Source organism: Bos grunniens, chromosome 4, assembly GCF_055505025.1.
Source record: "Bos grunniens cultivar Pamir isolate PY7600 chromosome 4, Bosgru_T2T1.0, whole genome shotgun sequence".
Lineage (NCBI taxonomy): Eukaryota > Metazoa > Chordata > Mammalia > Artiodactyla > Bovidae > Bos > Bos grunniens.
The window spans coordinates 6,633,033-6,657,568 of record NC_141168.1 but is presented as its reverse complement, the minus strand read 5'-3'; the positions used below and the strand labels follow the sequence as shown (position 1 = coordinate 6,657,568).

The following is a 24,536-nucleotide window of genomic DNA, read 5'->3' as shown; positions in this document are numbered from 1 at the left end:
AGCCTATGGGATGGCAAAGAATCAGACACGACTGAAGGAACTTGGCATGCATGCGAGGCCAAGTTGGGGACATGGCCAAATATAACAGCATGGGCTGGGCTCAAGAGCTGTGTGTGGGGGAGAGCATGGCTGCATCAGCCGTCATCGTGGGGTCAGTTTCAGGGGCCAGTGTGCCAATCCATTAGCCACCAAGGCTCTGAAGTGTGGGACCCCAGGCCCGGCATCTCATTAGGACAACCTCTACATTCATTGCAGTCCAGGTAACTCTTTGCCATCCTGAATCCAGGACCACAGGGAAGCAGGGCCCTCCGGAGGCAAAAAGCCCTGAAGGTGATGTGTATCAGCCCCAAGGGAGCACCCCTCACTGCACCCACCCCACACCCAGATGTTGGAGCTGCCCCTGCAGGCCCGGCGCACACAGACGGACTGGCCCATGCCCACAATGCTATGGCCACGAACACAGGATACAGCAGGTAGCTATTACACTTCCCAGCACCACTGGAGTCTCCTCAGGATAATTATTTATTATTCATAGTCATCAGCATCTTCATTAATTATTCATATGATCCTTAATTATTATCCTTAACAATAAGAGCAGTAAATAGCAGAAAAGTCCTTGAGGTGCCTAAGGCCCAGGGCCGGGTGCCTCCGGGCAGTTAGACCAGCTACTGCCCCAGGGCAGTGGGGGGACCACAGACCCCCATCCACTGCCCGGCCCTGTCCCTGCCCCTGTGCCCCCCCACACCGGGGCCCCTGGGGACCTCAGGAGGAGGTGGGCCCCCAAGGGCTGGGGGAGGGGCCGTGCCTTCCTATTCCTCTCCCGTCGGCGGCCAGGGCCTCCCGGGCAGGGCCTCCACGGGGAGGGGCCCAGGCAGTGCACTGAACCCTGGGTGAGCCACGTGTCCACACTGGGCAGCCCCACTAACTTCCCGGGTCTGAGCCGTGTCTGTGCAGGGGCTGGGAGGTTAGGGCCCCCAGCTGGCCCGGCAGGGAGAGGCGTCGAGCGGGTCCGTCTTGGGGCAGCTCCTCGCACGCCATGAACTGGGAAACCTGTGGAGAAAACAAAGAGTGTGGGGGGCCCAGAGTCGAGGAGCGGGAGAGGGAAAGGGTCAGAGAAGAGAGAGGGTCTAGGAACTCTGGGGCCAGACAGGAGGGGGTTTGGAGGAGACAGGAGAAGAGCTGAGGGAGACAGAGCAGGACTCCAACTGCCAAGGGAGGGGGGCAAGACTGGACGTGGAGGTATATGCTCTGGGTGGACAAGAGCCAGGCCGGGCAGCTGGGGACCCCGAGGCAGCATCTGTCTGATCCTGCAGGGAGCCCCAGACCTCAGCCACTTCCCTCCCCAGGGAACCTGGCCGCTGGATTCAACGCCGACGCGGAATAAGGGGCCCTGAGCTGGCACCAAAGCTAGACAGAAAAAGAGACAAGGTTCCTGCCTGCAGTCTCGAAAGGACTCCGGGACCTAGAAACAGAGGCAGGCTGGCGGCCAGGCTTCGGAAGGCCAGGGAGAGTGCCAGGGCAGGCGGGAGGGGCTTTGTGGGTGCTGACGAGTCTGCTGTGAGATCTCTGCGGGGGAGGCTGTGAAGGGAGACTGGCACATTTGCTGACGTGGGCCCTGGTGTCGGCAAACAGGAGCAGGCACCATATGGGAGGGGAGCAGATGCTGGGCTGGGGGGCGGGGGGCAGCGAAGCCCAGGCCACCTCGGGGTGCCCGAAGGACCCCCAGCTTGAGACCCAGACACCACTGCCCTATCAGGAGGCCAGGAACACACAGGTCCATTCAGGAGAGGACAAAGGATGACAGAGGCCCACCTCTAGCAGTGGGGGAGACAAGCCGACCGGAAAGGCCACCCTGGGGCTTAACCAAAGCCTCCGGGACAACCCTGCAAAGTGCCAAGCATGAAAGTCATGGATCGAGTGGAGAGTCAGACCCGGGGGTGTCAGCAGGGCCGTGGGACTCTGTCCCAAGGGCGCACTGGCACCCAGCACCCACCACCAGCCCCCCCAGGGCTCAACAGTCTCCTCCACATGCAGCCATGGACACAGGCACCCTGAGTAGACCCGGCCCTTCAGGTGACCCCAGGGGAACGCAGACCACTCGTCCTGCGGCCTGCGGGCTGCCTTGTCCCAGCCTCTGCGTGCTTTGTGCTCTGTGCTCACAGCTCCTCCTCCTCCAAGAATACTGCCTGGGAGGAGGGCAGGGATGGGGGAGGGGAGGAGGCTGGGGCCCAAGGCCACAGAAGGGGCAGCAAAGCAGGCCTGGGGTGAAATCAGTGTAGAAAAGGCAAGGCCGGGGGTGCTGGGAACTCACCTGAGAAAGCGAGTCCAGGGTGAGGGTGGGGATGGGGCCTGCGGGCAGCAGGGGGGAGGTGGAGGCGGGGCGGGGCCCCGGGGTGGTCACAGCACTGTAGGCTGGTGGGACCAGCGTCATCTGTCTCTGCAGCAGCTGCAGGACGGTGGCCATGTCTGCACTCAGCCGGGTCTCCAGCCTGGGCGAGAAGGAGGAGGATGCTCTGGGTCTCAGAGAAGTGGAGACACCAGCAACTGTGACTTCAGGACCGCCCTGTGGACAGCCAGCTGGTCAACCCTCAGGCCAACTCTCCATCCTAGGTGTGGCAGCCCCAGCTTGTCTCCGAACAGAAAGAGAGGGCTAAGCCGCTGGGACACATGCACAGGTCTAGATGGAGCAAACAACCCCCACCCCACCGGCACCCGACAACACTGCCCGAAACCCACAGATCACACTGCAGCACTCCCCTGTCCAACACCTCCTAGCCTGTCCCCCTGGACACTCACCTATTGAGCTGCCTCTGGAGGGCGTCCAGCCTGGTCTCCACGTCTCCCCGCGGCCGACGGCCAGGGCTGGAAAGGGGGATGTTGAGGAGGCTGGGGGCGGGGGCAGGACAGCGAGGCAGCTCCTGGTACTGGCGGCCACGGCTGTCCCCCCAGAAGCTGAAGATGTTGGACACTCCTGAGAAGGCGCCTGCAGCCAGAGAGCAGGGTTGAGGCTAGAAGAGAAGCCCATGCCCCACCTGCCGAGCAGAGGTAGGGGGGTGGAGGGGCTCACCCTACCTGATAGTGGGTTACAAGTGTCGCTGCTCTTCTCGCCATCCTCGGTCAGGGGGTCCCCACCCGGCGGCTCTCCGGGGGGCCTGGGGCTGGAGAAGGGCACCAGGCGGAGGGGGCTGGAGCTGCGGCCTGGGCCCTCATCCTCACTGCTCTCGGGGCTGGAGGGGCCGCTGGACAGGCTCTCCCCCCACGGCCCCCCCTGCCGGCCCCGGCCACTCGGCCCTGCCCCCGCCCGGCTCGGCCCCAAGGCCGACACCTCCCCTGGCTGCTCCGGGTCTGTGGGAGACAGAGAACGGGCCTCAGAGAAGGCAGGAGGTGGCACAGAGAGGAGGGGAGGGCCGGGAGGGGAGGGGAGGGGACCGGGGGCAGGACGCCCTGGGTTGTCCCCAATCCTGTCTTGTGCTCTCACCCACTTCCAAGAGGACTGAGAACTCCGGGGGCGGGACCAGATGGGCTGTGACCGCTGGCTGCCCGAGCTGGGTCAGTAGCACTGCTGGGCGGGGCTCTCTGGGACCCCGGGCCCTAGCCCTCCCCTGCCATGCTGGCCACCTCTCCCTCCTTTGCCCTGTCTTTCCTCCCCTCGTTGGTTCAAAGCAGCGCCCATCAAGACGCCAGCCCTGTGAGGACCCAATATACTTAGGCGCGCCCCTGCCCTGGAGTGTGGAAGAGGGCTTCCTGGAGGAGGTGACATTTCAAGTTGGCCTGAACGGATGGAGTGAGAAGGGAACGCTGATGGTAGGGGACGGAAGGTCTGTGGGGCCTGGGAGGAGCAGACCCACCGGCCCCGCCCTCTGCTCCGCCCCCCTCTGGGCCACGCCCCCGCCCGCCTTCCGGCTCGCCTGGGCCCCGCCCCCTCCCCTCCCCCGCCTCACCCTTGTCCGTGCGCCGTCGGAAGGACAGCTTGCGTTTGCGTTGCCGGTTGAACCCGCCCTCCAACTCCGCGCTGCCCGGAGAGCCGGGGATCATGTTGGTCTGAAACCCAAGAGCGGTGTCAGGGCCCTTCCGCGTCCACCTGCCCTGCCCGGTCCCGGGGAAGACCCTCTCATGACCAATGGAGGTGGAACAGGGCATGCCCGCTCCGTGGGGTGTAAGCTCCGCCGCAGGACCAGGGCTGAGACTGGCACTTTTCACAACCTGGTCTGCCCCAGATACCATTAAACAAGCCCAGAGAGAAGGTCCCACGGCGAAGGGACAGCCACCCAGCAGGGCGGTCGGCCGCATGGCCCACTCACATCCCGCAGGTTGAAGGTGATCTCCAGGCTGGACCAGAAGTGGTCAGAGAACTCGGGGTACATGTCCAGCACCTCCAGCAGGTCGTCGCGGTGGATCTTGTGCAGGTCGCAGTAGGTGAGGGCCCGCACGTCCCCGTTGGACTTCCCAGGGCGCGCGTACAGGTTCAGAGGCTCTCCGAAGATATCGTTCTTCCCTGGAGGCCACCGAGAGGGGGGCTCAGCCCCGGGGGCGGCAGCGGAGGCAGCAGGCACCTGTCTTCCGTGCATTGTCACCCTGGCCAGGCACCTCCCCTCAGTCTGCTCACGTGTTGCTCAGCCCCAGCCCCCAGGGCCAGGGGGGCACCAGCCAGCCCGTCTGCCCCCAGCTCCCAAAGGCAGGACAGGTGCAGTGCGGTGCCCTGGAGGAGAAGGGCCAGGAACCCGTGCCTCCCACCTACTGTAGGGCCAGCCAGCAGCTCCAGCCTGGATGCCCAGCTCTGCCCAAGACCCTGGCTTCCTCCTTAGGTTCTAACTCCTCTGGTATTGCGCCCCCCCCACCAAAGCCCATTCCCAAACACCCCCTGGCTAAGCACTGCACCCCCATGAACATGTTCTTCAAGCTACAGATCATAACACAGTAGTGAATCAAGACCAGCATTTTGTTTACTGAGAGAAAACAGGATAGCATAGGTAAGCACAGGCACAGAATGGAAAACACCGGGATGCAGTTAAAGCAACTGCAGTTTAGCAAAACTTTGGTTCCAGTGGTGTTTGGGGTGCTTGCGGCACGAGCATTAAGCCCCACTGTGACACATCAGCCCTGAGGTGGCCAGGGCCAAGGGGAGGACAGGCAGAGGGCAGGAAGTCCCCAGCACCCAGGCACACCTGTCCACGTGCACAGGTAGAGCAGAGAAGAAGGGATGCGAGGGGAAGAGGGGCAGATTCCCTCTGCTCTGGAAGTGAGGGTTTGGCTGTACCACAGGGAACTGTGTGGCCCTAAGTGGGAATCAGTTGCACAACCTCCCCCACTGCCTACCTTGGAACATTTGGATTTGATCCCATTTTAAGAAACAAAGAGTGTCGCAGCCCTTGAGGAGACCCCCAAAGGGGAACCGAATTCAGAAACCTCCAGAATTCAGCAGCACCCGCCCCACACCCCCACCAGGTAGGGCTCCTCTCCCCGGCCCCCTGGGAGGGCCTGAGCTTGGGTGAATTAAAGGAGCCCAAGGCCCCTGTGGGCAGTCACAGGGCCACAGCCCCCAGGGCTGTGTCCTTCGAGGGCTGGGCCTCTGCAGCTGCGGCAGGGACTCCGGGCCCAGCTCCCGGTCCCTGCCGTACCCAGGATGGCCACGACCACGTCACCCCGCAGGATCTCGATGGAGCCCCGGGAGATGAAGTAGAGGGCTGTGAGCAGGTCCCCGGCGTGCACCAGCGTGTCTCCGGGCGGTGCGTGCGTCGTCTTGAACTTCATGGCCAGGGCCCGCAGGCAGCCCTTGGTGGCCCCTCGAAAGGGCTTGCAGTGCTGCAGCAGCGAGCGGTTCAGGTGCAGACAGATGTCAGCCTGCAGGCACTCGGGGAAGCCCTTCAGCACCTGGGGGCGGGGGGCGGCTCAGGACGCCCTCTCCTGGGAGTCCACTCCCACCCCCCACCTTGGAGAGCCAGCAGGGAGCACCAGGACGTCCAGGATCTATCGGAGGAAGGCCCTGGGCGTCCACGCCAGCTCCACCCCTCCTCCCTGCAGACTGTGCACCCTTGGGACGACACCTCCCTGCTTTCACCTCCACCTTCTAGTGTGTGAGGCATGGAGACCATCTCCTGCCTGGGGCTGTCCTGTGGATCAACCACGGATCACCCAGAGCCTGCCCCAAAGTGAGAACTTGCCCAGGAAATGAACTCCACGGGCAGAGGGAGGGTAACTACCTCTCAGGGTCCTTCCAGCACTACCTGGGCCCACCTGGGCCGGGGTGGGGGGGAGCGTGACTCTGGCGAACCCAGAGGAGTCCCCACCGGCACCCTGCCCCCAGCCCAGCCCGGGCCCTCACCGCATTCATGTCGATGCCGTTGGTGTAGGACCAGGCATGCTGGAAGTACTCCTCAAGGCGCTGGCGCAGCGGGTTGGGGATCTGGTGGAAGCGGATGAACTCCCGAACGCGGAGCATCTGTGTGTGGTAGCGCGCCGTGCCCGAGTATAGCCGCTGGATGATGGCCGACACGTTGCCGAAGATACTGGCATACATGAGGGCTGGGGGCGGGGTAAGTGGGGCCGTCAGCCTCCGAGGGACCCTGTCCACCCCAGCACCAGGTCAGTGCCAACACACACTCCCGCCTCAGTGTGAGCACACACGTGAGATGCATGCACAGAAGCCCGGGCACACACGCTCCTCAGCCCCTGCCTTGTGCCTCTGCCCTGGTGTTCCCAGCACTGTGATGGGGGCCCCTGGGGGGTGGGGGGCGCCCACTCAGGCCCCTCTAACACCCTCCCTCTCCTGTGTGACTTGTGCCCACACCCGCCCCCAGGGGTGCACTCACAGCCAATGAGCATGACACAGATGGAAAAGATCTTCTCTGAGTTGGTGTTGGGGGACACGTTGCCGAAGCCCACGCTGGTGAGGCTGCTGAAGGTGAAGTAGAGGGCGGTGACATACTTGTCTTTGATGGAGGGGCCGCCCAGGCCGCTGCTGTTGTAGGGCTTGCCGATCTGATCGCCCAGGTTGTGCAGCCAGCCGATGCGGGAGTCCATATGCGGCTGTTCCATGTTGCCTATGGCGTACCAGATGCAGGCCAGCCAGTGCGCGATGAGTGCGAAGGTGCACATGAGCAGAAAGAGCACGGCCGCCCCATACTCCGAGTATCGGTCCAGCTTCCGGGCCACACGTACCAGCCGCAGCAGCCGCGCCGTCTTCAGCAGCCCAATCAGCTACGGGGAGCAGCAGATAATCAGTGGGGTGAAGTGGGGGTGGTGATGGATGAAGCATGGGCGGCACTGCAGCCCTCAGTGTGGAGGCAGCAGAGGGAAGATCCCCAAAGACTCTCCCCAGAACCTCCTCCTAATATCAGTAGGAGCACCTCCCACCCGCTGTGCCCGGCAGAGTCCCATTCCCCTTTTGTGCCACTCCCGGGTGGCTCAGACAGTAAAGAATCCACCTGCAGCGTAAGAGTCCCAGGTTCAATCCCTGGGTTGGGAAGATCCCCTGGGGAAGGGAATGACAACCCACTCCAGTGTTCTTGCCTGGAGAATCCCACGGACAGAGGAAACCTGGTGGGCTACAGTCCATGGGGTCACAAAGAGTCGGACACAACTGAGCGACCAACACTTTCACTTCACAGTAACAAATGGCTCACAGTTCCCCACAACCAGGATGAAACAACTGGGGCTCAGAAAGGTGCACCCACCCTCAGGTGCCTAGCCAGAGCTCCACCGGCTTCAAGGCCTTTTCATATGAATCAGAAGGCAGTGGCCACTCTGGACAGACACACTGGGAAAAGGCGGGGCCCCTGGACCTTTACAACCAGGAAGCGGCTTGCACGGAAAGGGGTGCAGGCAGGGGTGAGCTGGGGGCCCCGTGCGTCTGCCACCCCCTCACCCCACCCCCTGCTGCCCTCCCCCCTGCCCCCATGCCTCCTGGCCAGCCCACCTCCTCGGAGCCAGAGCCGAAGATGAGCAGGTCAAAGGGGATGGCGGCCACCATGTCAATGAGGAACCAGCCCTTGAAGTAGTGGACGGCGATGCGGCCGGGGTGGCTGACCACCTCCTCATTGGCGTTGACATAGGTGGTGCGGAAGTTGATGAGGATGTCCACGATGAACATGATGTCGACAATGAGGTCCACCACAGCCAGTGGCTGGCAGGCGTAGCCACAGTCGGGGGCCAGGGGCGCCTCTTCAGTCTCCTTCAGCAGGAAGGCGGCTGAGTAGGGGGTGAAGACCGCGGTGTAGATGACCAGGAGCAGGATGAGCCAGTCCCACACGGCCTTGAAGGGGCTGTAGTGCAGGATGGTCCAGCGGTGGATGCGGGGCGCCTGCAGCTTGTACTCCGGCAGCACGTCAGCCCCCAGGGACAGGACCTGGGCGGGCGGGGAAGGTGGCGCTGAAGGGTGGGGCGGGGGAGGGCAGGCCACAGGCCCTGTGACGCCTGGGCTGGGCCCTCAGAGAAGGGGCCAAGCAGAGTAAGAGGAGGGGGTGTAAGAGGGGATCTGTAGGAGGTGGGGTGTAGGAGGGGGGCCCACCCAGCCCACCCTCAACCGCGTGGACATGGCTGCTGACTGCCATTCCCCATGTGGCCTCCTGGCTGGCTCTTGAGTCCAGGGCACCTCACAGTAACGCCCACAAGCACGACTCCCCACCAGCGATACAGACCCACAGCTGTGGATATAACTTCCACCTTGCTCACCCCCATGGCAACCACACACACACACACACGTCCCATATACACCACTGTGTCTGCCAGCAAATGCTCCAAGGACTACAGCTTCCAGCCCAGGGCGATGTAAACAGCGGTAGTCACTGTGGTTCCCTGCAAGTCCCGTTGCTGGTGGCCCAGGGACTGAGGGCCTAAGTATCCCTTCCTGCCACTGACCCAAGGATACCAGCCACCCAGACTCAGGTCCCTTGGCACCCAGGAGAGGAGACACCATGACACTTGCTCCCCTCTCCCTACTCACCCTTGCCTGGGGCCGCCACTCAGACATGACCCCCAAGCCCACCCAGGCTCGTCTCTCATCCTGCCCCTCATCACTCAGGCAGAGGCGGCACGCCACCCAGATCTGCGGACAGCAGCCACCACACCTACCCCCACCCCCAAGCCAAACTAGGAAGAGCTGTGACCAGCTTTCCCACGCCACCCTGGGAGCCTTGGCCTGTCCCCTTGGGGCCTCCCCCTGCCCCCACGCAATCCCCAAACTCTCCCAGCCTGGCTCTGCCATCCTGGGCAGCCAGGTGCAAGGCCTCACCCACCCTCCCCCTTAAGAGCCAAGGCTGCCGGCCCTGCAGGAACAGCACAAAATGCCAGGGCCCACATCCTCAGGCCTTGTCCTGGGGAGGGGGTGGAGCCCCAAAGACTCCCATTCACGTTCATGCTGGGGACCCCCCCTGGAACCACCCTTACAAACAGATGGACTGTTTGGAAGGCACCTCCTTAGCAGAAGTAACTGGAAGTTAAGACCGGCTGCGGCTGGGGGTTTGGCCACCCCGAGGGTAACCACAGGGGCTCTCTGGAGGCACGCGATGGGGTCTGGGGCAGGGGAAGGAGTCTGTGGCTTCGAGGCCCCAACTTCTGCCCAGACTTCGGCCCCAGCCACTCGCTCCTTAAGGCAGAGAACATGGGGCAGTGACCTTCCTGGGATCAAGAGAGGGTTGAAAAAACAGAACTGACCAGGGACCCAGCAGACAGGAGGCAGAAGAAGGCTCCTGCAGGGGCTCCTCACCCCACTGAGTGGCCAGGCCCCCTGGGCTGTGCTGGACCACACCTGATAAATGTGATCCTGCCCCCCACCACCCCCCCGCATCTGCCCACAGCAGGGCCAGCCCCGCCCCAGGCACAAGCACACGCCGGGGGCAAGCCCAGGGCACCAGCCCGGGACCCACAGACCCCATCTTACAGGCCCCGGCCCAGCTCAAGTCTGCAGCCAACAGCTCAGCACACCGCCTTGGACTTGGGTGGGCGTGTAACCTCCCCTGACCCACGGTCACACAGAATGCTAAAGCTCTTTTAAGCTCAACCTGAGCTCAACCTGTGGCTGAGAGAATCCACCCCCCCCATACCTGTCCCTGCACTGGGGGGAGCGCAAGAGCCAAGGCAGAGGGTTCAGGTGCCGGCAACAGAGGTAAGGGTGCTCAGACCGCACCCTGAGCCGCCTCCAGCTCCCCCTGCCATCCTGAGCTGGCCCCTGGCTCTGTGACAGAGCCCCTCACCCCACCCCGCTGCCCCTGGGTGGGGGGAATGTGGAGAGGTGGCTCCCCAGAGGTGCCTACCAAGCTGTCAGCCCGGGGGGACAACCAGCTCTTCAGGTTGGACCAGGTGCCTGGTTCAGACGACCCTCTCCGCTCATCCAGTGGCCTCGGACCCCCAGCCCCCAAACCCAGACCCCTGAAGCAGCCCATGCCTCCCTCACCCCCAGAGTCCACCCCCAAGGCACAGAGTGCTAGCGGGGTGGGGCCCCGGGCCTGGGCGCCAGGCCCAGCTGCTGCCTGCGCACCAGGGGAGGTGGGGTGGAAGCCGGAGTGGCTCCCCTCCTCCCCGCCCCACGCCACCCCCAGCTCCCCACCGAGCTCTCTGGGGCACACACTTTCCTGTTCTCCCCTCTCCTCCTTCCGTGTATCCAGCTAGAAGGCCAGGCCAGGAAGGCCAAGGAGGAAGGAAGCCCTGGCAAGACAAACACTGTCCACCTAGGCCCAGCGGGACTGGAGAAGAACAAGCTGGAGCCAAGAGTGGGACAGGCCGGGCCACAGCTCCCGGGGATTCCCCGCCCTCAAAACCATCCTGCACCTCGGAAGCCCTCTCCTGACCTGGAGCCAGAGCCCTCAGAGCCGCGTTGGACCCGCAGGAGGGTGGGGGGCGGGGGGAAGAGGGGAGCTGGGGGGAACACCTACCTCCTGGGCCACCAGGCTGGAGATGCGCACGGCCCGTCTCACCCGGCCTTTCTGGGCCCTGGGCTGCAGGGCCCCTGTCCTGCTCGCCTTCCCCGACGGGGCCGCCATGGAGGACTTGGCTCCCCCCAGCCTGCCTGCCCTGGGGCCCCAAGGGCCCACGCCAGCACCTCACCTGCACCCCAGAGGCTGGCGGCCTGGCTCCCAGGGCAGCCTCTGGCCTGGCGGCCAGGGTCGCCGGGGCTGGGCCTCAGGGCTGGGGTCACCCTGGCAGGGAGTGTGGCCAGCAGCCCACCTGGCTAGGGCGGCCCATGGTTCCTCCCGCAACCCCGGTGCGGGCCCCACGGCCGGGAGCTGCGCTCTGCCCGCTGCCAGCCCAGCAGCCGGCGCCCGGCGCTCTCGGAACCTCCAGCTCCTCCAGCCGGCCCCTCCTCCTCTCGGGTCCCCACCCCCACCCCGCCCGGCCGGCCGGAGGCCCCCTCCCCCGCGGCCCCCGCCCGGGGCTCCTGCTGCAGCCGCTCCTGCAGCCCGCGCCCCTCCCCCGGCCCCCGGCAGCCCGGCCTGTCACTGCAGATTAATGGGCCCTTCAACACCCCCGCCCCGCCGGCCAGAGTCAGACAGACACCCAGAAACAGAGAGACTGCCTGCCCGGTGACCAGAGAGCCCAGGAACACACCCGCACACTGGCACACACAGACGCGTGCGTGTGTGCGCACACACACACACAGAGCCCACAACACAACAAACAGCACACCCCGTGGGCACGCGGGAGCAGGGTGGCAGGCAGGGCTCCAGGTGGGGCCAGGGGAGAGGGCGGTGGTGGAGGGGAGTGGGGGTCGGCTGCCAGATAAGGGGCCCAGCATGTTGGGGGAAGGTTCTGGAGTCAAGGCCAAGGGGCTGGAGACCTGGCAGAGACCCAGAGAGCCAGAGGCAGCAGCGGGAGCAGGGCCAGGAGGAGGGCCGAGGAGGCCCCGGCAGACGGACAGCTCCCTCACTCGGGTCACTGCTGCCAAAGGGGCTGGAGGGGGCAACAGGGTCGCTGGCTGTCTCTGGCTCCTCAGTCCTGACCCTCCCCTACCCCCCAGGCCAGGATGGGAAGGGGCTGGGATGGACTGGGCAGTGGCTGGGGGCGGAGGGAGTCGTGCAGATATGTGATCTTGCTGCCAAGACGAGGCAGGACACCAGGCTGGTTCTGGCACTGGGCAACGTTGGGCAGTTTCCCCCCAAGACTGGCAGTCTTCTCCAGCCCAGGATTCAAAGACCTGACCCTCTCTCTATGTGTTCCCCAACCTCCATCGAGTCCCCTCCCAACCTGGGAAGGAAACTCTTCTCTTCTGTGGCTTGCAGACAGGGGTGGGCACCTCTGGGTCATCCTGGCACTGGGTCCCCAACCCCAGCCTGGCTCATCACATTAGCCTAGAAGAATCAGGACCCCCCAACCTTGACCTCTGGGTGTGTGAGTTGCTCAGTCCTGTCTAATTCTTTGCTACCCTATGGACTGTAGCCTGCCAAGCTCCTCTGTCCATGGGATTCTCCAGGCAAGAACACTGGAGTGGGTTGCCATTCCCTTCTCCAGGGGATCTTCTGAAACCCAGGGATCGAACTCGGGTCACACGCAATGCAGGCACATTCTTTACTGTCTGAGCCACCAGGGAAGCCACCTTGACCTCTGTGGCCCCTTCTGATGTGAAGCCTGTTGGTTTGCCTCCAGTATGTCTTTACCACACCCTGTGCGCAGACCCCCTTGTGCCTCATGGTTGCCTTCTCCCACCCACCTTGACCCTACCAGGTGCCCAGCCTCGACTGCCCTGTCCTCCCCAAGCCCCATCCACCTATCCCCTGTACCTGCCCCCTCCCCGGGCTTCCCCACTCCAGGCTCCCTTTCTCCAGGAGCTCTCAGACTCTTCTCTCGTCCCAGCACTGAAACACCACCCCCACCCCCAGCCACCACCTTGAGGAAGCCCTCACTGACTGCACCCCTCCATCCCCTCCAAGCTCCTCCCAGGTGAGTGGGGGGCCAGGCTCGCCTACCTGGGTGACCTTCTCGGTGACGTTGTGGGTCCGCTCCTTTATCTTAGGGGCTATGATCTCCCTGTCGCTGGTGGGCGAAGCCAGGAAGGGGTCGCCCTTGAGATCCACGAAGTTGAGGGTGATCTGGGGGATCTTGCTGATGGTGCGGTAGCGCACGAGGTCCGAATCAGAGGTGGAGTTAAGCAGGCCGCTGCGCAGGGGGTGCATGGCCCCTGGGGTGGAGGGGAGAGGCTGTCAGGGCGGCAGGCAGGCAGGGGCAAAGGCCGTCAGGTCGACGACTCAGAGCTGGGCAGTAAGGCAGGCCAGTTCAGGAGACGGGGGGAGCAGTGTCCCTGAGAAATAAGTGAGGCCAGAACCCCTCCCCACTTTATGGAAGCAGGCCCCTGAGGCACTAGGAGAAAAAGAAGGAGCAAAAGCCTTCACTGGGGTCTGTTCAACAGGCACTGGGAGCCTGCCCCAGGCCCAGGTGGTGCGGCAGGGCCCCTGAGGCCTCTTCAGCCCTCCTGACTCCCCCGTGGGCATCCCGGCTGCAGGCAGGCCTGGGAGTGCCAGCTCCTGGCCCACACCGGCTCCCAGAGTAGAAGAATGCAACAGGGATGAATGCACGGTTTAATGGAGTAAAAGGCTACTTAATGGGATTAAATAAGTGCTTAATAGGATTTCCATCTCCCAGGCACACAGGACAGGGCGGAGAGGGAGGAAGCTGAGGTCCTTCGGGTGGGGACCCGGCGGTGGGGCAGTTCCTGCATGGGGTGGGGTGGGGGTGACCCTCACCGGTGCTGGCGTGGCGCGGCGGTGGCGGGGGCAGCGCCCCGGTGCGCATGGCCTCGATGTCGTCGGCAGAGGAGGCCCGGCGCACGCTGGCGCAGCTCTCTCGTGAGCGCGTCCGGGCCAGACTGCAGCTGGAGCCTGAGGCATCAGGGTTGAGGCTGTGCGCCCGGGGCGATGGATGCGGGCCTGGCACACAAGCCGGCAGAGGCGGCGGAGGAGGCGGGGGCGGCGTCGAGCCGGGACCCACCAGCGCACGCCGCTCCTCCGCCGCCCTCCCCGCCACGTGGTTGTCCATGGCCGTCACCTCATCCAGGGCCAGGGACTCACTGCTGGGGGCCGCGGGCGTCAAGTCCACGTCCACCACCACGGCCCCCGGGGAGCCCGCACCGCCTGCGCTACCCGGCCGCACCGACGAATCCCGGGCAGTCAAGGCCAGCAGCGCGGGTAGCTTCAATCGGAAGGTCTTGGCGCGGCCTGCGGGTGGGGGGCAGAGGGGAGGTGCGTGGCCCCAGCAGCCTGGGAGAGGGCAAGGCCTAGGAGCTGGAGCTCCAGTCACCAAGGGGAGGAGGAGGGAAAGTGGGGGCCCCGATAGCTGGAGGGCACCCCTCCACCCCCATCCCTGCTACACAGGACTCAAGTCTCCAAAGAAGTTTAGAAGAGGGGTCCCCAACCTCGGAATCTAATGTCTGATGCCCAGAGGTGGAGCTGATGTAACAATAACAGAAATCAAGAAACTTGAATTATCTGGAAACCATCTCCCCTCTCCAACCCCTGATGGGTGGAAACCCGTCCCTCGTGCCACAAAGGTTGGAGAACACTGGCCTAGAACACAATCTTATCTAAGACTCCAGCAATAATAAACCACTGTCTTTTGAGCCTCACATCCCCCGTGAGGGGGGTTCTCCAGCAAACCACCTGTGACTCTCCCAACTGCGCCCAGTGGGTGTCAGTATCTCCACTTTTTAGACTGGAAGAAATTCAGGCATCAGTGAGTTCTGTCATACGTGGGAGGTCACACAGAAGCTTTTGATGCTTTTGAACTGTGGTGCTGGAGAAGACTCTTGAGAGTCCCTTGGACTGCAAGGAGATCCAACCAGTCCATCCTAAACGAAATCAGTCCTGAAAATTCGTTGGAAGGACTGATGCTAAAGCTGAAACTCCAATACTTTGGCCACCTGATGCGAAGAACTGACTCATTGGAAAAGACCCTGACGCTGGGAAAGATTGAAAGCGTGAGGAGAAGGGGACGACAGAGGATGAGATGGTTGGATGGCATCACCGACTCAATGGACAGGACTTTGAGTAAACTCCGGGAGTTGGTGATGGACGGGGAGGCCTGACGTGCTGCAGTCCATGGGGTTGCAAAGAGTCAGACATGACTGAGTGACTGAACTGAACTGAACACAAGAGCTGGCAGAGCCTGCATCTGAGTGGAGAAGGAATGATGCCACGGGTTCCTGCTGTACCCCGCCACCTTACGGGTGGTACCCATGGGAGAGGTCGGGCCAGCTTTATTGAGGCTGCTGTTTTAGAGCTTGAGAAACCAGAGGCGGTTTCTTTTGCCCTGACTCTGAGGGAACATTTAAAATTAAATCCAAAGAGGCCACAGAAGGGGATGGGCGGGGTGGTGTCTGAGCCTTTGAGTCACAGGAGGATGAGGTGAGGCCTCCCTGTCTCTAGCCCCAGGAAGCAGTCCCCTCATGTTCTCAAGTATCCGGCAAGCAACCAGTCCAGAGCTAGGACCAGTGGCAGAAACGTCCCAGAGCTGAGTCCATGAGGGAGACGAGGCCTTCTCATGAGCAGTGGGAGCTGCCCTGGAGTGACCAGGGCCAGCCAGGAAGGGGGAACCCCACCGTCCCTGGGGCTGGAGAGAGGACCACTCCTAGGGGGCTGCTGGAGGGGGAACCCAAGCCGGTAAGGCTGTGAAGCCAGTTGTGATCCTGCCCCCGAAGGAAAGCGGAGTCTGGACTCGGTCACTCCATACCATCTGTCCACGCTGAGCCGCATGGGACTGGCCATATCCTTCGTGTTCACTCCCCATCTCTGAAAGGTGTCCTCCTGAACCTGCCTCCGAATCGCTGCCTGCAGAACCTTGGCCTTGGGTAGCCTCATGACCCCAGGGGAGGGAAGCCATATATTCCTGCACCAGCCAGACAGCACCGCTGCACTTACCGGCGGCCAGCCAGCTGGTGGGAGGGGCGCGGTGGTTGGTGTCCCGGGCCGGCGACCCCACCAGGCCCTTCTCCATCACCACCTCAAAGTTGAGAATGAACATGATGACGGCTCCATCTTCATTCTTCACAGGTACCACATCCACCAGGCACAGGAAGCAGCTCCCTGCAAAGTGAGGACACGGGCCCCTGTGCTCCCAGGTGGGATGGACACCCCCGCCACCCCACCCCACTCCAGAACCTGAAGGGGCCTGTCCGCTTCTGACGCCCCCACGGCTCCCGAGCCCAGTGTTGCCCCCTCGTCTCGCCAGCGTCTCCTGCCCCACCCTGCCACCTCCTACCACGTGGCAGCCAGAGCCGCCTCCCTGATGGGCCACGCCAGCTTTCCCCTTCCAGAGCTCTCCCCTCCTCTCTCTCTGCCAGCCATGCGGCTCCTGGCCTCTCTCCCCGTGTGCCTTCTCCTCGCACTGCCTTCTGCTCCTTCCTTTCTTCCTGCATCACTTCCCCTCTCCTCTCACGCTGTACCTCTGCTCTTCCTCAGGCAAGACGGTGCAGCCCAGAGGGGACGCCCAGACTTTAAGCCCAGGATCTCAGGGTCCAGATCCTAGCTCTGCTGCCTAGTCACACATGCCTTTTCTTCCATGTTTACCCTACTTGTACTTCATTTTCCTCATCTCAAAAATGGGAACGATGACCATTCTCTCCTCATGAGTTGTGGCCAGTAAGTCAACACGTGCCAGGCGCTTAGTGTAGTGCCTGGCATGCACTGAACACTACAGGTTAGCCGGCACCCTGGCCCCTTGTTCTGTTTTTGCTCCTCTTTCTCAGTCCCCAGATGGTGTGTTGCCCACAAGAAGTGCAGAAGTTGAGAGCTAGAGTTTCAAAAGCTTTACAGCAATTTGACATTGCCACAATAGCCAAGCATATGGTTTTTGCATTTCACACCAGTACTGGTCTGTAAAGAAGGCTGAGCGCCGAAGAACTGATGCTTTTGAACTGTGGTGTTGGAGGACTCAAGAGTCCCTTGGACTGCAATGAGATCAAACCAGTCCATCCTAAAGGATATCAGTCCTGAATATTCATTGGAAGGACTGATGCTGAAGCCGATGCTCCAATCCTTTGGCCACCTGATGCAAAGATCTGACTCATTGGGAAAGACCCTGATGCTGAGAAAGATTGAAGGCAGGAGGAGAAGGGGACGACAGAGGATGAGATGGTTGGGTGGCATTATCAACTCAATGGACATGAGTTTGAGCAAACTCTGGGAGACGGTGAAGGACAGGGAAGCCTGGCGTGCTGCAGTCCATTGGGTCGCAAAGAGTGGGACACAGACGAGTGACTGAACAACAAGAACTGGTCTGTAACACATTAGAAATTCACCAGAGTCAAGAAGCACTGTTTCTAGATCTTTCATCTCTGACTCTGGTGAGAGACATCTGTCTTTTTCTCTCTTCTTGACTTTCTTTCCCCTCCCAACCTCTCTCTGGCCACCAGGGCCCCTATTCCAGGTGATGTCAGTTCACCAGGCCAAATGTACCCAATATGCCTCTGCCCTGACCAGGACCCGGCCCACTCACCCTCCTCTCTAGTTAGTTCTGAAAGAGACCCTGTGGGCTTTCAGGCTCTGCCTAAGGCCCAGCTCAGAATCGCCCCCTGCAGGAAGCCCTTGCTGTTGCAACAAGAAGGTGCGTTAACATCCCATTCCTCCTCCAGGGACCCAATGGGGACCAAGCATACTCTTCATCTCCTCTTCCAGGGCAGAGACTTCTTTCCTGGTGCTCATCTGTGTCCTGTGAACTGCAGGCACCTAACTCGCCAGTGTCTGTGTCCCCTCTGACAGGCCTAGCAGCCAGAACAATGGACCAGGGAGCAGGCGCTGGCCAGAGGGCTTGGTGATGGGGTGGTGCTGATGGTAGGGGAGGGGTCAAGGATGGGGACTGGATTCTGGAGGGGCCATGGCTGGGGTGAACTAAGTCAAGGCCAACAACCTGGAGGGGCTGGCGGCTAAAAAGGCCTGGGGGGGCTATGTCTGGGGAGTACGGCAGAAGCTTCACCAAGAACCTGACAAGTCCCAGCACAAAAGGAGAGGCTGGCCGGGCTCAAGGAAGATCTGCTGGGGACAGGGCTAAGAGAGGCAGCAGAGCAGCGATTCTAACAGCTATGGGATTAATCTCGGGATGGAGATCCTCTAAAACCAAGGGAAACAGGAAAGCACTGAGATGAGGGAGGCTGGGCCAGGGGAGGGGCTGGCCAGGAATTCTCCGCCCCACCCCAAAGCCCTTCCACTCACCCAGGCCCTCATGGCTCAGCGCACAAGACCTGACCTGGGAGGCTCTGTCCGGGTCTCCCCTCCAGTAGCTGCTCCTGTCCTCTGACCTCCGGCCTCTGACATGGCCCGGCTGAAGCTCGGCCGTGGTGTTGGGAGCTGCAGGAGGCTGGGCCCAGCTGGAGACCGTTTGGCACCCAGACAGCCCGCCTGGAGTTTATGCCCTAATATGGTGATGGCCGGCAGCGGCCTGAGCAGGGACTGGCCCTCACAAGGACTAAGGAGAGGCCAGAGACCAGGAAACCCTTAGCCCTGGAGACCACCCCCCAACACCCACACCTTGGGAGTTCAGTGATCCAGGCCCTGAATCCTCATTCTCCCCTGGGAAACTTATCTAAGATAAGTCCAGAGCCTGGACCCTGGATGAACCCAACCTTCTGGATAGCCTGGGGAATTCTGCCCCCAGGACACCAGCTCAGGATTCGGAACCTGAGGCCTCAACACCCCATGCCCGCTTCAGTTGCAGATTCTCAGCCAGAGAGGCCAGAACTGCACTCCGCGGCCCAGACAGCCCAGGACCCAGACATCCCCGGATCCTGACAGCCCAGGGATGTCAGAAACTCCAGATACAAGCCCCCCTTACAGCGCAGGCCCACCCCCAGCCCCTGGACACACAGACACTCGGAGCCCCCTTGGTCCTCTCCCTTTGTCGATATTCAAGGAATTTTTCCCTTTCAAATAACTTTATAAAAGCCCTTGTTATTCCAAAAATGTGAACTGGAACCCTGCCTGATGGCTTGTAGGGGGGAGATGAGGTGGGGGGGCAGCATGGAGAGGCTCTGGTCGCTGTCTGTGACGGGACATAATGGAAGGAAGGAAAGCAGGTGGCCCAGGTTGGCCAGGGCTGCGAGAGGCTCTGCCTCCCACCACCCTGCCTGGCTGGCTGGGTCTTCTGTGGGCTGCCATGTCACACATACACACACACACCCGGCTCTTGAAACAGAACTACCAGAGGACCCCATCCCATCACTGGCTGAAATGATGGGGGGTTGGGGGATCCCTGTGGGCAGCTGAAAGTCAGCAGGCCAGGGGTGGGACACAGGGACAGCCAGGACTGGGCATCGGGCGGAGAGGGCAAATCGCCGCCTGCGGGGCGGTGTGGCCGTGACCTTCACGCAGCTCAGCAGAGAAGAGACACGGAGATTCGGCGTCCTGCTCGCCCCCAGGGAGCCCTGCGCTGGCGCACCGCCCTACGGAGCCGCGCCTTGCCCTCCGCAAGCCCCGCTCCCCTGTACTCCAGACCCTGCTCATCACTCTGCGCCCCTCCTCCCTCCGCCTCGCCCCGGCCCCGCCGAGCACCTCCGGGGAGGGAGCGGATGAGGACTTCGGCCCAGAGCCGGGTGAGGCTGCACTTCCGCCGGGGGCCGCTGGGTGGCAGGCGCGGCCCGCGCTCCCGAGGCCGCGGGGACCCGGAGCGCTGGCGCAGGACGGAACGGGTGGGAGAGGTTCCTGCCCAACCCACCGAACGGCTGTGGGGCTCCCGGGCGCAAAGGTCGCGGTTGGGGAGCACACGGTACGGAGTTCATCGGCCTTTGCTCACTGCATCAGAAGGACTTTGGGCAAGTCCCCTGCCCACCCCACCCCCCAGCCCCAAAGAGCTCGTGTGCAACATGGGGCGATGACCATGCCCCATCGCCCCATGTCACGGTCTGGAGGGATGGATGACGGAGCACTGTGAGGCAGGAGAACCCAAGAAGGTCTTGTTTGTCTGTCTGTTTTGGACCACCAGGTGCAGCATGGGAGAATCTTAGCTCCCCAACCAAGGATAGAATCCTCGACCAACCCCCCAAACCACCCCCACACCCACCTCACTCCCGCCAGGGAAGTGTGGAGTCTTAACCGAGGGATATAATCCTCGCTCCCTGGACAGAAGTGCTAAAAACCGGCAGGGAAGTCCCCAGGGAGGTCTGTATAAATGGAGAAGGAGGAGAGGGAGAGGGCCAACCTGGCTCACATGGCTGATGCCAAAGAACGCCTGACTCACACCCCCGGAATCCCCAGCCCCAGCTGTGGCTCCCAGGCTCCTCTGCCTGCCTCCTGGGCTCAGGGAAGGCGCCCTGGGCCTGGGGGGGATGACCAGGAGAGGAGAGGCAGTCACGGACTGACGCCACACAAGGACAGGTTCCTCTGAGCCTCGGATCATAAGGGCTGCAGAGGTCACACGGCTCACTGCAGGCCACTGAAAGTGTGAGAAGGGGGGCAGGGCAGCGGGAGGGCCCCGGGGGACCAGGCCTGCCCCCCGCCCCAGGTACAGCAGGTACAGCTCCTCCTGCCCCTGGGGAAGGGCACTGTCTTCATCAGAACGCAACACTGGCTTGCTTCCACCTGGTTCGCCCGTGCCCAACAGTGTACCTGGGTATCATCACTCCCCTGCCTCCCAGCCCATCCAGGGGCCCCACTCACAGTCCCAAACCCAACTGCCCACCTCTAGGCACTGCCAGCTTGGCCCCAGGCAGGAGCTGCCCTTGGCTTTCACAGGGGCAGGCCTTATCTCTCAGGGCAGCACCCGCTGCGGGGCGGGGGGAAAAGGGGGGAAGGGGAGGGCAGCAGGTGACCTGAGTGTCTTTGGACAAGCTCCCCAGAGTGTCTAGTGGCTCGTCTGCAAACTAGGTATCATCACAGCTCCTTCATCCCCCTAAAATATTCACACACATATGAACAAGACAGGCTGGGCCCCCAGCCTCCCTGGGTCGAGGAGTCAACGGAACTCCTGGTTCGGGGTCCAGGCTGAGTTGACAGACAGAGGAGTTCTGGGGAGCTGAGCCGAGCTGATCTGCCCCCATCCTCAGGGGACCGGACCATTGCTGTGTGACTGTGGCCAGGTCAGCCACCTCTCTGAGCATCAGATTTCCTCTGAGTACTGCAAGGACAAGCGACTCCGGCCCCGGGTGCCGGATGAGATGACAGATGGCCTGTGGAAGCATCCGGAGCAGCATCAAGGCTGGGGGCTGGGTCCTCATGGGGAGGGAGGCCTTGAGGAGGCAGCCGTCCTCGCCCGGTCACCGGCCTGCCTTGCTGGAGCGGGAGGAGTTGGGCCCAAAGTCACGCCGAGGGCAGGAGGCTGGGGCTGCAGTCAGCCTGTCCGCCCCCGGCAGAGGCTGTCTCTACGGCGGCCCAGGGCTGCGCAGTGTCAGGTTATATTTAGCCTGGTGGCGGCGACAGGAAGATGCCGTGGGGAGCCGGTCCTGGCCGGGGGCCACCGTGTCGCCAACATCCCTCTCTTGGGCAGTGGGGGCCCAGGGAAGGCCAGGCACACTGCAGGCCCAGGGGACGGCGCAGGGGAGCCTGAGAGGCCAGCCAGTGAATGAGTGTGTGCGTGCGTGCGTGTGTCAGTGTGTGAGAGAGAGAGGCGGGTAGCCAATCCCCTGACTCCAGGAGCTGAGTGGAACAGACCCCCACCACCACCACCACCACCAGGGAAACTCGCTGCAGAGGCCGGGCGTGGGGAGCACGGTCCAGACTCCAGCTCACATGCAAGGAGCATCTCCAAACAGACCCTCCACTAAGCCCGCCGGCCTAACACCTTCCCAGGGATCTGCAGGGCTTGATGCAGGGCCTCAGGGGGCCTCTACCTGGCATCCAGACCCCGCCCAAACCCACTGCTTGTGGCCTGTCTGTGCTACTGTTCCCCAGGGTGGCTGTGATGGCCTCACGAGGAGAGCTCTTTCTAGAAAAGCCCCGGGGACGCATCTGTAAACTGGGAGTCACAGCCCTGCCCTGTGCCGCAGCAAGGCCCGGGAAGGTGAAACCAGGCCATGTTTATCTGGGGGAAGCTTCACTTTACGGGCGCATCCCATGCCCCTCCTCCCTGAAGCCTCTGCCCTTAACCTCCCTCCTCCGGCTTCCTGGAGCCTGGCCCTCCTCAGCCCTCCAGAATCCCCTGTCCCCAGCCAGGTTGCATGCTCAGCTGCCCTCCCAGCCTGGCCTCCCACCGAGACTTGCCGAGTCCCAGGCCAGCTGGCCTCAGAGCCCCCTTCGGTGGACCCCAGCTTCACAGACCCTCCCACTGCTCACAGACACACCTTGCCTCCCTCTCTCTAGGTGCCCAGAGGACCCCCTCTACCAGAGCTTTCTTGATGGCTCCATCCGGGCCACAGGGATGTTTCTCATTGAAAGCTCATCTAAAATGATTGAGATCAGTTCCTTCCCTCAGTTGTGTCCGACCCTTTGCAACCCCATGGACTGCAGCACGCCAGGCTTCCCTGTCCATCACCAACTCCTGGAGCTTACTCAAACTCATGTCCATCGAGTTGGTGATGCCATCCAACCATCTCATCCTCTGTCATCCCCTTCTCCTGCCTTCAATCTTTCCCAGCATCAGGGTCTTTTCCAATGAGTCAGTTCTTCCCATCAGGTGGCCAAAGTATTGGAGTTTCAGCTTCAGCATCAGTCCTTCCAATGAATATTCAGGACTGATTTCCTTTAGGGTGGAGAGGTTGGATCTCCTTGCTGTCCAGGGGACTCTCAAGAGTCTTCTCCAACACTGCAGTTCAAAAGCATCAATTCTTTGGTGCTCAGCTTTCTTTATGGTCCAACTCTCACATCCATACATGACTACTAGAAAAACCACAGCTTTGACTAGACGGACCTTTATCAGCAAAGTAATGTCTCCGCTCTTTAATATGTTATCTAGGTTTGTCTAAAACTATTGGGCTGGCCAAAAAGTTCATTCTTTTCTATCTGGCCAACTCAATACATCTCTAATGTAGGAGGTAACTGTACCCTGGCTTCTTGGGGAGGGCAGCTTTCTCCCTCTGCCCAGAGCCAGAGCCCTGAAGCCAGGGCTAGACTACAAGGGAAGTACTGGGTAGGCAGATGTCTAGTTGATCCTGGGCTCAGGGCAGGGACCCACGCTGACAGCAGGTGGGGACAGGGCTGTCTCCCTCACCCTTTCAGCTCCCTTTCAGATCCAGGGGCACTGACTGTCCTTTCCCAACAGGATCTGCTCATTTCAAACCCACCCTGAGTCTGGACAGCAGTCAGAATTCCCTAGAAATTATTTTCCCCCCTAGGGATTCTGATGGGAAGAACTGACTCATTGGAAAAGACCCTGATGCTGGGAAAGATTGAAGACAGGAGGAGAAGGGGATGACAGAGGATGAGATGGTTGGATGGCATCACTGACTTGATGGACATGAGTTCAAGAAAACTCCGGGAGATGACTGAAGGACAGGGAAGCCTGGCCTGCTGCAGTCTATGGGGTCACAAAGAGCTGGACACAACTGAGTGACTGAGCAACAGGTGGCATCTTCTGCTGAAGTGTAGGGTTTCCCTGGTGGCTCAAAGGATAAAGAATCTGCGTAAAACCCGAGAGACCTGGGTTCGATCCCCAGGTTGGGAAGATCCCCTGGAGAAGGGAATGGCTACCCACTCCAGTGTTCTTGCCTGGATAAGCCCATGGACAGAGAAGCCTGGTGGGCTACAGTATACAGGGTCAGAAAGAGTCAGACATGACTGAGCAACTAACACTTTAACACTTTTTGCTGAAGTGCTGTTCTAGTCAATCTAGTCAACAGTGAGCACAGAACACCGAGGCTGACGGCCCAGAAATCTGGGCAAGGAGGTCGGGGTATCTCTGAGCCTCAGATCCCCACCAACCCCTCTTCATGAGGACCCCTACCCCAGCTGGCACAGGAAGCAAGGGCACACAGAATCAAGGCCCACTAGGACAGCTGGGGTCTCTGCCCCCATCCAGGGCTCAGCAAGCTTCTAGAACAGCTCTCCCACCTGGCTCCTGACATACCCTAGAGGGCCTGTCCCAAAGGTCACCCAATCAGGGAAGGGCTGGCTTTTCAGTCATTAAATGGAGACTTGCACCCCTTCCCTGACTTGCCCACCTCCCAGGACTCCAACAGACAAATACATGTGCATGTGAAAGCCTGCTGAAAAGGCAGCTGGAACGTTCCCACGTCGACACATATGGCAATGACCCAGACATAAACAGAGAGAAGCAGTGTTATTCAGATGATAGGATCATCTCCCTAAAGGACCAATAAAATCAACAGATAAACAATTAGAACTAATAAGAGAGCTCATCCAGGGAGGCTGCCAAATACAAGATCAGCCCATGGAACATACAGCATTTCTCTCTACCAGCATAAAGCTATCAGAACATGTGTGTGCTAAGGCGCTTCAGTCGTGTCCAACTCCATGTGGCCCTATAGATTAGAGCCTGCAAAGCTCCTCTGGCCATGGGATTCTCCAGGCAAGAATCCTGGAGTGGGTTGCTGTGTCCTCCACCAGGGGAATCTTCCCGATCCAGGCATCAGACCTGTGTCTCTTATGTCTCCTGCATTGGCAGGCAGGTTCTTTACCACTAGCGCCACCTGGGAAGCCCATTAGAATAAGTAGCCAAAGATAAGATCTCTTTTA

The 24,536-nt window shown here is 61.4% G+C and overlaps 1 protein-coding gene across 7 annotated transcripts in view; it reads right to left on the bottom strand.

Annotated features, from left to right (window-relative positions):
* Nucleotides 1-504: 504 nt before the first annotated feature.
* The window catches only part of KCNH2 (potassium voltage-gated channel subfamily H member 2), a 35,908-nt gene continuing 11,876 nt past the window's right edge, over nucleotides 505-24,536 (bottom strand). For 2 of the 7 annotated variants that reach the window (XM_086398148.1, XM_086398147.1), the window contains exons 3-15: nucleotides 15,840-16,004; nucleotides 13,671-14,141; nucleotides 12,897-13,108; nucleotides 7,916-8,344; nucleotides 6,810-7,197; nucleotides 6,323-6,522; nucleotides 5,619-5,871; nucleotides 4,302-4,495; nucleotides 3,942-4,041; nucleotides 3,073-3,345; nucleotides 2,797-2,983; nucleotides 2,312-2,489; nucleotides 505-1,050 (exon numbers count right to left, since the gene is read on the bottom strand). In XM_086398148.1, coding sequence (XP_086254274.1) covers nucleotides 922-1,050; nucleotides 2,312-2,489; nucleotides 2,797-2,983; nucleotides 3,073-3,345; nucleotides 3,942-4,041; nucleotides 4,302-4,495; nucleotides 5,619-5,871; nucleotides 6,323-6,522; nucleotides 6,810-7,197; nucleotides 7,916-8,344; nucleotides 12,897-13,108; nucleotides 13,671-14,141; nucleotides 15,840-16,004 — 3,179 coding nt within the window. In that variant the 3' untranslated portion in view covers nucleotides 505-921. Of the gene's footprint in view, nucleotides 1,051-2,311; nucleotides 2,490-2,796; nucleotides 2,984-3,072; nucleotides 3,772-3,941; nucleotides 4,042-4,301; nucleotides 4,496-5,618; nucleotides 5,872-6,322; nucleotides 6,523-6,809; nucleotides 7,198-7,915; nucleotides 8,345-10,250; nucleotides 10,400-10,868; nucleotides 11,266-12,896; nucleotides 13,109-13,670; nucleotides 14,142-15,839; nucleotides 16,005-24,536 lie in introns of those variants that run through there. The other 5 variants (XR_015163087.1, XR_015163088.1, XR_015163089.1 and 2 more) reach the window with 5 other exon arrangements.